Source organism: Zootoca vivipara, chromosome 9 (assembly GCF_965207765.1).
Source record: "Zootoca vivipara chromosome 9, rZooViv2.hap1.1, whole genome shotgun sequence".
NCBI lineage: Eukaryota > Metazoa > Chordata > Lepidosauria > Squamata > Lacertidae > Zootoca > Zootoca vivipara.
The window spans coordinates 5,748,376-5,762,374 of NC_142592.1; the positions used below are offsets into that span (position 1 = coordinate 5,748,376).

A 13,999-nucleotide genomic window follows, 5' to 3' on the forward strand; every position below is an offset into this window, starting at 1 on the left:
GGGCATCAAAAGTCCAACAAAACTTTGAATCATAGAACTGTAGAGTTGGAAGGGACCCCAAGGATCATCTATTCCTTTTTTTTTTAAAATATTTTTATTAATTTTCCAATTAAAACCAATTATATCACATTCAATATTTCAAATTATACACATATATATATCAATCAAACCGAATGTTATGCCAAATCATCTAAAGAATTTTTTATTTGGGTTCCCATGCTTCAAGAAATTGGGAATTCCTCGCAACTGTCCACTGCCGTCTTTTTTCTAAAGTTCAAATCGTCCTCCAAGTTCATAATAATCCAGATCTTCCCCTTACAGTCACATAGATGTTTTCCACTTTCATCCGATTGTTTCCCAGCCGCTGAGATAAATATCAAACAACGTTTCACAGATGTTCTTTCTCCTGTGTGAGTTAATCAGTCCAGCCTCCCCATAAATCTTCTTAATGGAGCTCCTTGTTGCGTCGAAGCAGCCCGAAGCAGCGCCATCTCAAAAAGCTCAAATCACTTTCGCTTTCTCTCATAGCCATGAAGATTCACGATCATTATAGAATTTACAGCTTTTTCAGGCAGGAGACCCAAACATCAAACCATAAACTCTTGGTAAATTAATGGATCTCCTTGCCCTATAGCTGAACTTAGCTTCAGGTCGCTGCTCCAATTTAAAGTGCGTCACAACTCATAAATCCTCCGAGCGCGTCCAGAACTCCTTCCGCCCGACTAGGGGGAGGCTTTTCTCATCGGCAACTCCACATCTTTAAACAAATATGCTCAGTAACAACAGTTATAAAGTTCAACTCACACAGTCTTTTGCTTCTCTTTCACTCCAAACAAGCCAGGACATCGCGTCCGGGAAGGTACGAGGCAACAATATGAAGGAAAAAAAAAATAAAAACTCGCTTCCCTTATCGCTCCGTCCCCATCAATCCTTCTTCCAGATGCAGTACAATCTTTAACTCCTCTCCTTTCAGCAGCATAAATTTCTCAGCAGTAAACAGCGCTTCTTCCCCTCCTTCTGAAGTATGTCCATAGATTTAAGCCTAATTATCTTCTTTAACCATGGAAATCCCCGCCATGCAGATTAGCGTCCGGGAGTCCTGGCCCTCGTAAGTGCTCAGCCCAAGCTCCCCCCACTCCAAAAACAGTCGGAGTGGGTCTGGGGGCATCGCGGGCCAGCGGCCCCTCTCCGTAACCCCCGGAGAGGGTAGGGGGTTGCCATTTACTCCCCTAGCAACCGCCAAATTCCTTACGAAGGTCAGAGAGATGGAAAACAGGTCCGCCATTCCTGCAGGCGGAAACCGGAACCCCCAAGGATCATCTATTCCAACCCCCTGCAATGCACATATCTCAACTAGATCATACATGACAGGTGGCCATCCAACCTCTGCTTAGAAACCTCCAATGAAGGAGAGTCCACAGCCTCAACTCGGTACCTCTGTTTCCTCATAAGCAAGATTCCTAGAGAGGAAGGGAATTTGGGGAGTGGACACACACACACGGTCGTCCCCCTATAGCAACCTGCAACTCATTTCCCCTAAGGCAGGCATAGGCAACCTTGGCTCTCCAGATGTTTTGGAACTACAACTCCCATCATCCCTGCCCTAAGGTAATGCATTTGTGTATGTTTTTTTCATTAATAAATGCATTTATATACAGACTTTAATGTAGTATATGTATACAGTGGTACCTCGACTTATGAAGGCGATCCGTTCCGCGGCGCTCTTCGTAAGTCAAAACCTTCGATCGTTGAAGCGTCTATTTTGCGCATGCGCGAAGCGCGATTTTGCGCTTCTGCACAGGCACAGAACGCACACGCGGTGAAAAGACCTCTGGGTTTGCCAACTTCGGAAGTCGAAACCTTCGGAAGTCGAGGCATTCGGATGTTGAGGTACTACTGTATTTGTATACATTACTTGGCTAGAGAACAGCACTGCAAAATTCAGAGAAGTAGAAAAGTTGAATGGTGGCTGTGTTTTGGCTTGCGAATTGTTTTGGAAAGTGCAAATTAGGTAAATTTGCTTTTTAATGTGAACTGAATCAAATTTCTCCCCATGCCTACATTTTGCACCATATCTTATGTCACTCTGAATGGTGCTATCTGGCTTTTGGGAGAAAAAAGACTTACAAAGCCTATTACACACGGAGAAATTTGGGATTGCTTACCCAATATCTATTAACATAATCCAAGGAATATTGAATGACCTATGAAGAGATGATATTGTATCCTACATAGGAGAAATGGACTCAGAGAAGAACACCCGGGGCATCCACAAACAACTTCTTTTGAATAGGTTACTGAAGCTGCTTCGGATTAACAGACTAACATATTCCAGTGCTGTTCTCATGCCATAAAGGTTACAAGCCTGTCTGAAGGGACAAGCAATCGCCCCTCTGATGGAATAATAGTCTACCTTCACAGATCTCAAGAAATAAGCCTCAGCTCTATTGATTAGTGATCATTATTCATTTATTTTGTATCCCTCATTCCTTTATTTCAATAAGCAATTCCACCTTCCAATTGCCTTTTGGCCTACTGAAGTACAGAGAGTGTATGTGCTTTCACTATCTCAATACAAATACATTGCAGCTTCATGCCACACCTTGATACTCTCAATGTAATTGTATAAAACCTGACTACAAATTCCTCCTAAAAGAGGGATAGGCAAACTTGGCCCTCCAGATGTTTTGGGACTACATCTCCCATCATCCCTGACCACTGGTCCTGTCAGCTAGGGATCATGGGAGTTGTAGTCCCAAAACATTTGGAGGGCTGAGTTTGCCTATGCCTGTCCTAAAATCTGCATATATCACAGAATATGTACTTAGTCACATGCAAAACAAACTGTGGGAAAACAGGAACACAAATACATATTTTGCCTTAATGAGTACAATGTTGACAGCTTTACAACAGTTGGCAAAGTGACATATTGCAAAATTATCTTTGTCAACATTCCAGCATGTCTGTGGCATAAAAACAAAAAGCAAAACACACAGAAGGGTTGGGCTTCTGAAAAACAAGATAACAGTCCAATACTGTCTTCCAGTTGCAATCACTTCCATGTTACCCTTGCATAGGTGGAGTCGACCATTGACAGAACCTTTATGACAGAGAAATCCCAGTCAATCTTGCAGAATCAGAGCGAGGACATATGCAGTAGAACCAACTGTCGTAAAACAGATGCAGCAATACTGCAATGAAGATGTCATAAGGTGAAAGATGCATGTATGGTTCCTCTGTCTGACATGCAGCTCCCTAAAGCTCAAGGGCCCTTCAGGAGCAAAAAGCTGGCAATTTCATTCCTCTGTGATGTTCTCAGAACCCAGGCCACCACTGAGAGTGCTCAATAAACTTATTATTGCTTAATACATTATTCTTTTCTAATGCTACTTAGCAGCAGCAGGTATGCCCACAGGAATTGAGGGGGTGGGGGTGGGAAATACAGTGGTGCCCCGCAAGATGAATTTAATTCATTCCGCGAGTCAATTCGTTTTGCGAAAAATTCGTCTTGTGAATCGCAGTTTCCCATAGGAATGCATTGAAATTTCTTTTTTTGCTCATAGGAACGCATTAATTAAATTTCAATGCATTCCTATGGGAAACCGCGATTCGCAAGCCGAATTTTTCGCAAAACGAATTCGTCTTGCGAGTCACCATCAGATCGCAAGACGCATTCGTCTTGCGAAAAATTAGTCTTGCAGGGCATTCGTCTTGCGAGGTACCACTGTAATAATAACTAAGCAGACATAGGCAAATAGCATCAAAGAACAGGTCTTTTGCGATAGATCTGGGGACTGAATTGTGGTGAGCTTTAGGTAACTTTGGCTTCTGCAAAGATTATAGTTTAGGTCTATTCCTTCATCGTTTCTCTGTGAGTTGTCTCCCTTCACCCCATCCAGCCCTTAGTTATTGCTACAATCAACCTCCTAGCCCCGCCTTGCAGTTCCCTGCAAAGAAAAACCCAACACTTAGTGGGATAGCAGCCTCTCCTTTCCCCACTGACTCTAGAGTTTTCCTCCACCAAGCACTTAAGAAACAGTATTTAAGTAATATTTATGAATTACTGGAAAGCAGTTTTAGCCATTTGTCGGAATCTGATAGACAGCAGATCTTGCCACTACATGCCCTGATGACCTTTCGCGTCCCTGACAAATCAACATATCATTGGTTTCCATTGTCTCTTGTATTACAACAAGTGCTTAGCACACCTTTTGAGCTTGGTGTGTCAAAATTCGCCAAAAAACCGAGCATAACTGGGTGGTGTGTCACTTCAAGAAAAAAACCATAATTTTGTGATATTTATAGTTTAAATAACAAAAATGTGTAATTGTAATATATAACAATTTTTATATTGTGTGTGTGTGTGTGTGTGTGTGTGTGTGTGTATACGAAACCAAAAACCCCTTATTTATCACCAAAGTGCCCAGAGTTGTTGAGCTTTTTTGGGGGGGAGCTGCTGACCAAAGTTTGGGAGGTTTTTTTGGGGAGTGCAAAAGGTTTTAACAGTGGGTTTTAACAGCGGAGACAAGCTGTAGCGTGAGGAGGAGCAGGAGAACAAATGGGGAGGGGGGACAACAACAACAGCACAAATGGGCCGATGGGGCACGTGCCAGCAGTGAGGGCTCTGCATGTCACGTCTGACACGCGTGTCATAGGTTCGCCATCACTGGCTTAGCAATTATGTTAGGTTTAGCACACTGATTCATGGGCTCAACTACATAACACTCTATGAAGAAAATGTTTGGTTTTGCACATTTCCCAACGGCATCTCCCAAGGACTTTTCACTTTTAGATAAGCAGTGGCATGGTGCAGGATAGCTTAATTGCTAAAAACCATGGTGAAACTTTACACTACATCTAAAGAATATATCTATAAAGAACTCACAGAATACTGCTGCAACCCCGAGGTTCACTGTCTGTAATCAGTTTATATCTTTGTTGTTTAGTCGTTTAGTCGTGTCCGACTCTTCGTGACCCCATGGACCATAGCACGCCAGGCACTCCTGTCTTGCACTGCCTCCCGCAGTTTGGTCAAACTCATGTTCGTAGCTTCGAGAACACTGTCCAACCATCTCGTCCTCTGCCGTCCCCTTCTCCTAGTGCCCTCCATCTTTCCCAACATCAGGGTCTTTTCCAGGGAGTCTTCTCTTCTCATGAGGTGGCCAAAGTATTGGAGCCTTAGCTTCATGATCTGTCCTTCCAGGGAGCACTCAGGGCTGATTTCCTTCAGAATGGATAGGTTTGATCTTCTTGCAGTCCATGGGACTCTCAAGAGTCTCCTCCAGCACCATAATTCAAAAGCATCAATTCTTCCGCGATCAGCCTTCTTTATGGTCCAGCTCTCACTTCCATACATCACTACTGGGAAAACCATAGCTTTAACTATACGGACCTTTGTCGGCAAGGTGATGTCTCTGCTTTTTAAGATGCTGTCTAGGTTTGTCATTGCTTTTCTCCCAAGAAGTAGGCGTCTTTTAATTTCGTGACTGCTGTCACCATCTGCAGTGATCAAGGAGCCCAAGAAAGTAAAATCTCTCACTGCCTCCATTTCTTCCCCTTCTATTTGCCAGGAGGTGATGGGACCAGTGGCCATGATCTTGGTTTTTTTGATGTTGAGCCTCAGACCATATTTTGCGCTCTCCTCTTTCACCCTCATTAAAAGGTTCTTTAATTCCTCCTCGCTTTCTGCCATCAAGGTTGTGTCATCTGCATATCTGAGGTTGTTGATATTTCTTCCGGCAATCTTAATTCCGGCTTGGGATTCATCTAGTCCAGCCTTTCGCATGATGAATTCTGCATATAAGTTAAATAAGCAGGGAGACAATATACAACCTTGTCGTACTCCTTTCCCAATTTTGAACCAATCAGTTGTTCCATATCCAGTTCTGACTGTAGCTTCTTGTCCCACATAGAGATTTCTCAGGAGACAGATGAGGTGATCAGGCACTCCCATTTCTTTAAGAACTTGCCATAGTTTGCTGTGGTCGACACAGTCAAAGGCTTTTGCATAGTCAATGAAGCAGAAGTAGACGTTTTTCTGGAACTCTCTAGCTTTCTCCATAATCCAGCGCATGTTTGCTATTTGGTCTCTGGTTCCTCTGCCCTTTCGAAATCCAGCTTGCACTTCTGGGAGTTCTCGGTCCACATACTGCCTAAGCCTGCCTTGTAGAATTTTAAGCATAACCTTGCTAGCGTGTGAAATGAGCGCAATTGTGCGGTAGTTGGAGCATTCTTTGGCACTGCCCTTCTTTGGAATTGGGATGTAGACTGATCTTCTCCAATCCTCTGGCCATTGCTGAGTTTTCCAAACTTGCTGGCATATTGGGTGTAGCACCTTAACAGCATCATCTTTTAAAATTTTAAATAGTTCAGCTGGAATATCATCACTAGTTTATATCTAGAGCACAACAATTTGTGATGTGGAATCCCAATATCCTCTTAAGGCAGTATTCCTGTAGCAGAGATGTCAGATTCCCAGCAGCATTCAAACCACATTATTTTGGTTATTATTTGGGCCATTTTAAAATGAGGCTGCATTTTTAAACAATTTTTAAATCTAAATTGTATTTTAATCTGCATTTTAATCCATTGTTTTTCTTCCTTTTATGTTTTATTGTAATTTTATTGATGTCAGCCGCCCTGAACCCGGCTCTCACTGGGGAGGACGGGATATAAATAAAATATTATTATTATTATTATTATTATTATTATTATTATTATTATTATTATTTTGTTGCATGGGATTTTTTTTCTCCCCCAGTTAGTACCTGCACTGCTATTCAGAGTGGTGCAAGAAATATGGTTGCAGGAATGTCAAGTGTACCTACTGAACCTAATATCACCACTAATAAGCAATAACCACGCCTACCACTTCAAGGTCTATGTAATTTGGGATTTATTTAAATATTTTTCTAATTTGAATCTTAACTTTTAAAATATCTGCAGTGGTTGTCTAGCACCCAGATACCCTACAGCAGTGTTGCAGCACTCATCTAGTGCAAAGTTTCTGTTTGTTTGTTTGTTTTCGAAGGTCAAAATGGTGCAACATTACGCTCCCCTTCCAGAATTTGCTCATGTCCTTAGTCCAATAGACAGTGGAAATGTTGAAGCATCTAATAGCTCAGCGGGAGGGAGAAAGAGATACAAACAACAACATGTCTTTACCCCACTTGCAACAATGCTATTTCTCAACAATTGCATAGGGATGAGATACTGAGCCACTAGACTTAGACTGGTTCTTTTATAATCCTATCAGTAAAATACTGAGCAGTATTCAACTAATCCATGCCATCAGCAAAAGGATTTCCACTTGCACAATCCTTTCCTATTCCAGCCACCCTCCCCAAATCCACTGTAGAGGGATAGCGGAATGTTCACATATAATTATGTTGTATTCTATCCATTGTCTGGAAAAGTTATAAGAAGTCACACTGACTTCATCGGAAACAATCGTAAGTGGAGACTTCAGGAGGGCAGCTACAAAAAAAAAGAAGCTGATTAATAAAAACCACGGTATTTAAACAAATCTATTTTAAGAAGAGTATTTTATTCCAACCAAGGAATGAAATCAATGAAACAGTTTGTTACACGTTGCTAAATTGACATGGAAATGTTTAGCCAAATTGAGGTCATTATGGAAATAACGACACACTGAAATGGACCAGGACTAAGCGATCCTTATTCATTACTTCTACGTTTTTCAAGTTCCTAGCCTTTCCCTATAATGCTACATTGTTTTAGAAAAAAAGACACTTTGTGTAAGAGATGAGCCGTACATCTATTATTTTCTTGTGAAAAGCCTGAAGGAGCTGAACGGTGACTATCAAACAAACAAATCCCAAATAAAAATGTTAAATACTGCCATAAATTCTTACCAATATGGAATTATCTACTGGTGCAACACAATGCTTAATTCAACAGGATTCTAGCTGAAGATGTAAACACTCCCGAGAAACAGAAATGGATAATTGGTTCTAGCTTAAATGAAAATTGAATACCATTGTTTTTCATTGTACACTTTGTGTTCTATTTCGTGTGCCACATTGGGCAATTAATTGGAATGCGGCATGAACCAAATATGTACATAATTAAGACAATATTTCTATTCACCCATCATGAAAATTGTGGTGAATGAACACACGGTGGGGAAACAGGAAAGCCGGCAGCTCACTGCCATTAACTGGAACAGGGTATAAAGATATATACATGTAAAAAGCCAAATGAAGTAAGTTCCGATCACTCGTGATCAATAACTATCAAAAGTAAGGAAACAGCAGGAAACACCAGTTATCAGGCTTTGCAACAGTTATGCTAGTGGACTAGATCTAGAGAATGCTTTGGATCTATACAGGTTGCCCAGTGTGTATGTAATGTATGGAAAGAACAAACTTGCACATATCTTCAGGAATTCTTGGTATATGATACAACACATATCACTTCAGGAATGCCTAGCTAAGTAACGCTCTCCAGGACTGTTTTGGTCTTATGGCACACACTAAAGCAAAGGGGATGCAGGCATGCCTGAGCTTCTACTGGACTGTGAGTACTAGCTTTTATCATGCCAGGGGTTCTATATAGCACACAAGGCTCTCACAGTCTCTCTCCCTTTCTTTCCCCCTGGATGCACTGGGAATTAGTTAATGCTGTGCATTTATTCAATCAACAACATCTGCAAAAAGGGCAAAGGAGAATGCCAATCATCCTGCAGGGTCTACTCCAGAGGTGACAAGGCCTCTTTGCAAAGGCTGTGTTCTTTGGCCCCAACAGTGCTGAACATGTCAATTTCCAGGACATTGCTGAACAGAGGTGGCAGCTGTGGGCAGTCAATAAGGCTGTTATATTCTTGTTTTTAACAATGGTGGCAAACCTTCCCATGACACTGAGGCCTTGGCAGCTGCTCAGGGTTTTCAGGTACTGACGCTGGGCATGCTGCCTTGGTAAAAATCCCTATCAGAGAAGGTCAGTTATACAGTGGTAGCTGTTTAGGGCTAGTTTACAGCAGTCTTTGCTATCAGCACTTTACATGCTGATTGCCATCACTGCCCAATTGAAATTATGTTTTGTTAACATTTCATATGGTTGTTATGGTCAATCTAAAAAAGCTTCATTTTAACTAAGTCCAAGAATGTAGGATGCATTTTGTTAGGGACTTACTCTCATGGAAGTTTATGTGGCAAGTCACACCATAGGTTTCCAATATAAATTTTATTTTCCCCTTGTGGTTGTTTTTTTAGCTATCTGTGCACATGCACTAAGAGTATTGCACAGTAGAAAAGTACAGCACGTCATTTATTTATTTCTATTTTAAAAACAAAAACAAAAATTAACAGTTAATTTAAAGCACTGTGCCTGTTTTATAGAATGGTCTTATTACTAAGCCAGGGGCACATGTACCTGACTTGAAATATGAATATAGTCTAAGTATCTGAGAATGTTGGCATGGCTGAAATTTCCCACTGTGTCTTAGGAACAGAGCCAATCATAAGCACGGGTCTTTTGGCGCTTGTTCCAACACTACAGTTTAGTTTGCAACACACAGTTCTTTACATTTGTGTCTGCACCTTGCTAGTTTTGATTTAAGTTGGCTTCTGTGCAATGGAAGCCGACGGGGTTTTATATTATAGTCTCTCGTGTTTTAGTTTTGTGCCATTCTTAGTCAGTGCAATCCAGAGAAAGTTAGCTCTTTCTTAAGAGTGTTTGGAAACTTTATTTTCTTCTTTGGCTAGCCTTTGGTGTGTTTGAACAGAAAATGGTTTGTAAATTTTATAAACAAAAAGAATTTAAGAACATACTAATTTTACTTCACTGTTTCCTGTCAGACAAAACTAAAGACCAAATCCATAGGAGACATGGGGGAAATATCTGAAAAGGCGCTGAATAAAACGGGAGTATATGTTTTTTAATTGCCCGATGCAGTTTGAACTTGCCACACTCTCCTAAGGCTGTTTTCATTCCCCCTTCAATAAACTCTTTTTATGGCAAACAAGATAACTTTACAAATTAAAGTCACCAAGCAAACTTATACTGTAATGCGTACTTCATAACGCTGGATAGCTGCCAAAACAGTTTGACAATGATATTTGATATTGGCATGCTTTGTGTATATTACTGTCCATCCTTAAAGAGATTTATCCCATATCTTATGGAAAGCAGCAGCCAAACAATAGTGAGGGGATGAGACTTGTTAGTATGGTCTTTCTGCTGCACGAAAACTTCATTTCACCCCACCACACATCTTCTTTTCCAAAGTCATGTCAACAGCGTCTCCTTTGAGTGGCCCAGGGGTAAGCAACATGGCACCATCCAGAAGTTGTTGAACTACAACTCCTATCTGCCCCAGCCAGCATGGACAATGGCCAGGAATTATGGGAATTGCAGTCCAGAAATATTTCAAGGGCACCAGGTTGACTACCCCTGGAACAGATCACTATAAAGAGCAATTGTGTCAGCTCTGCAAAAGTAACAGATTTTTACATTTGACACATATTCTATGCCATTGCTGTTTCTTATGCAAAGCCTTGAAAGGGACTCTTAGGAATTCTGTTTAACATATTTGTGGGAATGAGATAATGAACATTCCACCAAAGTCAAGAACACTACCCCAATAATGCAAAGTGGTGTGTGTTGGATAACAGTGCAGAGTTTTCCATTTGTTTTATTTCCGTTTGCATGCTTCTTGACAAGATGGTTTCCTGTATCTTGTTTTCAGTTGCTGTTGTGATAGATCAATGCTATTTTCACAATAGGTACTTAAAAGTTGCTTTGTTTTTAATTTCCTACAGAGGCAATTCAACTGAAAATAGTATCCATCATGCTGACAGAAAGGAAACTAAGCGTACACTACCTCATCAAGGCACTCAAATGCAGGACATGTGTGCACGTCAATGGAACCTTCATCCCGAATATTAACCGTTGGACCTGTGGCGTAAATAGGATCTTCAGGTTCCTCTGGTTCCAATTCTGGTTCAGATTGTTCTTCTGACCCACTGGAAACATACTCCTCTTCTTCAGAATCACCTGTTTTCCAAACGTCTGCAAAAAGCACCAAAATCCACATATCAAATTATGACCATTATGCAAAATAAACTGGAAGATGAGAACTAGAGATGAATCATGGGATGAGGTTATACATACTGTATCAATAATGGGGAACGCCAGAAGAAAGGGTGAGGGACAGCTGCATATATTCTATATCTGTGCATAGCTTGGAAGGTTTTGTTAACGAATTAACAACTGAAATGCTTTGACTGTGCACAAGTAAAACTAATAAAAGCAATAATTAGGAAAACAAGGAATACTTCTACTAAGTGTCTGTCTTCAAAGACAGCCCTCAGAAGTATTCAGAGACTGCCATAGTGAAGTCACTAACCCACTTCCCTATCCACAACTTCCAGGAATATCAAGGCAGTTAGATACATCCTGATAAATATTGCCATATGCAATTCTAACACTGACCCAATTCAAGAAATCAAGGCAGATCTTAAACTCCTAGTACCTTCCAGTTATCAGGGATCAGGATTATGCATAGCTGCAAAGTTCTCCCTTTTTTTAAGGGAAATTCCCTTATGCTGAATAGGCTTCCTCGCGAGAAAAGGGAAAACTTAGCAGCTATGGGATTATGTTAAGTGGAATCTACAATGCATCACACACTAAAGAATTTGTGTTAGCCAATAACTAGATGGCTTAGTAATTACCTTCAGAGCTCATTTTCCTTGCCTAAACAATTGCAGTCACTAGGACTGTGGAGTTCCGAACTGATCTGAAATTAAATAAAAGAATTTATCATTATACTTTTTCCAAGTATACTTAAATTGGAATGCAGATTAATCAAAGCAGCATACATTAGTTTATTTGCAAAGCATACCACAGCAATTTAGCATTAGGATGCAATCTTGCGACATCTGTGTGTGTTTTCTTTTTCAAAGAACACCATGGTCTATGGGTCAGCAAAATCTTTGAAGGCTACAAGTGTAAGCTGGCCTCTAGAGCTATTTGGATTTTCTTCAAGGACATTCTGCTTTACAGAGATATTTCAGCAGCTGCATTTGCTCAGGAATTCAAAAAAACAAAACAAACTCTAACCCTGATGATGCCTCCTACAGAAATCAAAACATTATGTAATCAGCTGCAATCAGCATAAATTGAATATATTACATAAACATGGGCATATAGCAATCAAAAAAAGATTTGAATACACATAATATGAGTTATACCGGTAGTTACTAAATATTTATTTCAATTGTAGCTCTATTGACATGTCGGTAATCTTCATAGGTTCGTGAAAAGATTTGTATCAAAACACACCCCACTCATCACAAATGCAAAAAGCAAATGCAAAAAGCAAGTGCAAACTTAGGGTTGCCTACTGAACATTTGGTGCAAGAGCCAACAAAATAGTTCCATTAGTGGAAGGATTTCTGTTTGTGCAACAGAACTTTGCCTCCTTTTCTCCCCATGTGCACCCCATACTTTCTCCAAATCTGCTCCACTGCATTGAGGAGGGAAACCCAAAACAGATTTAGGGGGCACACAGGGCAAGAAGATAGAGGGGAAATTCAATTGTGCAAACAGAAATTGTTGTGCCAACCCAACTATGTTGGATACCACCCTTCATGTCCAAGGTGTAGCTTGGGTACAATGCATGGCACGGCAGCATGGGATTGGGGAATGCCTGGATAAGAGGATGCCCTCGCATAACCTGCACAAAAGAAAAGTAATTAATTTATTCAAAGGCAAATTTTATTTATCATTTAACTGGAATAAATTTGAAGAAAACCCTTTTCTTAAACTGAACAATGTATTTTAAACATTCAACAGTAGAATACATTTCACAGGCCTTAGGACATTCTTTTTTCTTTCTCTTCGATTGAATTGCAGAAATGCCAGAATAAAACTTACTACTTTCAATTAAAATGCCAAACCTCTTCTGCCATTATGTAAAAGGAAGTCCTTTTACAGTGGGTTTGAGAGCAGAATGAGTTTCAGCTAGGGAGGGTTAGCATTCTAGTTGTCATTTCATTGGGGGGGGGGAGCCTGTTTATGAACTCAACAGGCATCCCAGGTTACGCATTTCAGCCTGCAATTCATGCCTAGCAATATTCTGTAACCATTTCTTAGAAACCTAGTTATGTTATCAAATATTGTGAGGTGATATGCTACTGGTAAGGAAGAGTAACCAATGAAGGCCTTACCTGGCACGTGCAGGGTTGCCTCTCACCGCCCTGAATTAAGTTTGAAAAAGCATTATACTGTAGCCAATATAAGAAGTTGCAGCGTGTGCTAGGTTGCAGTCCTATTTTATACTTGGTTACAGTATTTATTGTCTTTCTCCATGTGTAAAAATATGCCCATCTTACGGTAAAGCAGCTTTGTCATCACATTCTAGGTATAGAGTACAGTATTTGTAATTCATATTTAAACAAAAAGTTAAGTACTTTTCATATCATAAGTATACCAAACAGAATTTTATATGTTCATTGCTAAGTAAGAGCATACCCACACCCACTACAAACTATTTTTATAATCATACCACCACTCTGGCAACTCTCAGAACTGTTCTGCGATGGGGCAGGGTTTCTGTAGCAGAAATGTTGCCCAACTACAAAGTCTACAGGCCTATATTAGTCTACTCAGAAGTAAGTCCTGCTGAATTCACTGGGACTTACTCCCAACTAACGTTGCAGTTGTATGCATGGCTTCTTGGGAGCACATTTCATTGAACTGAATGGACCTTGCTTTTGAGTAGACACACACACAGGATTGAACTATTAAAGTAACAAATAACATTTAGGTTAGATATATAACTTATTGCATATATTTCATTTTTTCCTGGAAAAAATCTAGAAGATGTTGCATCTCTATAGTAGTAGTAATGATGAATTATTTTTTTACTTCGTTAGTATATCCTTCCTCCTGGTTCAGCAATTGTAATCTGTGAGTGAAAAGGGGTTTTAAAAGGTCCTTCTGAATGTGAGCCCTAGAGGGTGCCACATGAATGAAA

The 13,999-nt window shown here is 40.4% G+C and overlaps 1 protein-coding gene across 2 annotated transcripts in view; it reads right to left on the reverse strand.

The window, feature by feature from the left end:
• CCDC146 (coiled-coil domain containing 146) overlaps positions 1 to 13,999 on the reverse strand; it is a 69,843-nt gene that overhangs the window by 52,900 nt on the left and 2,944 nt on the right. For both annotated transcript variants that reach the window (XM_035126590.3, XM_088652122.1), the window contains exons 2-3: positions 11,694 to 11,758; positions 10,844 to 11,031 (exon numbers count right to left, since the gene is read on the reverse strand). In XM_035126590.3, coding sequence (XP_034982481.1) covers positions 10,844 to 11,031; positions 11,694 to 11,706 — 201 coding nt within the window. In that variant the 5' untranslated portion in view covers positions 11,707 to 11,758. The remainder of the gene's footprint in view (positions 1 to 10,843; positions 11,032 to 11,693; positions 11,759 to 13,999) is intronic.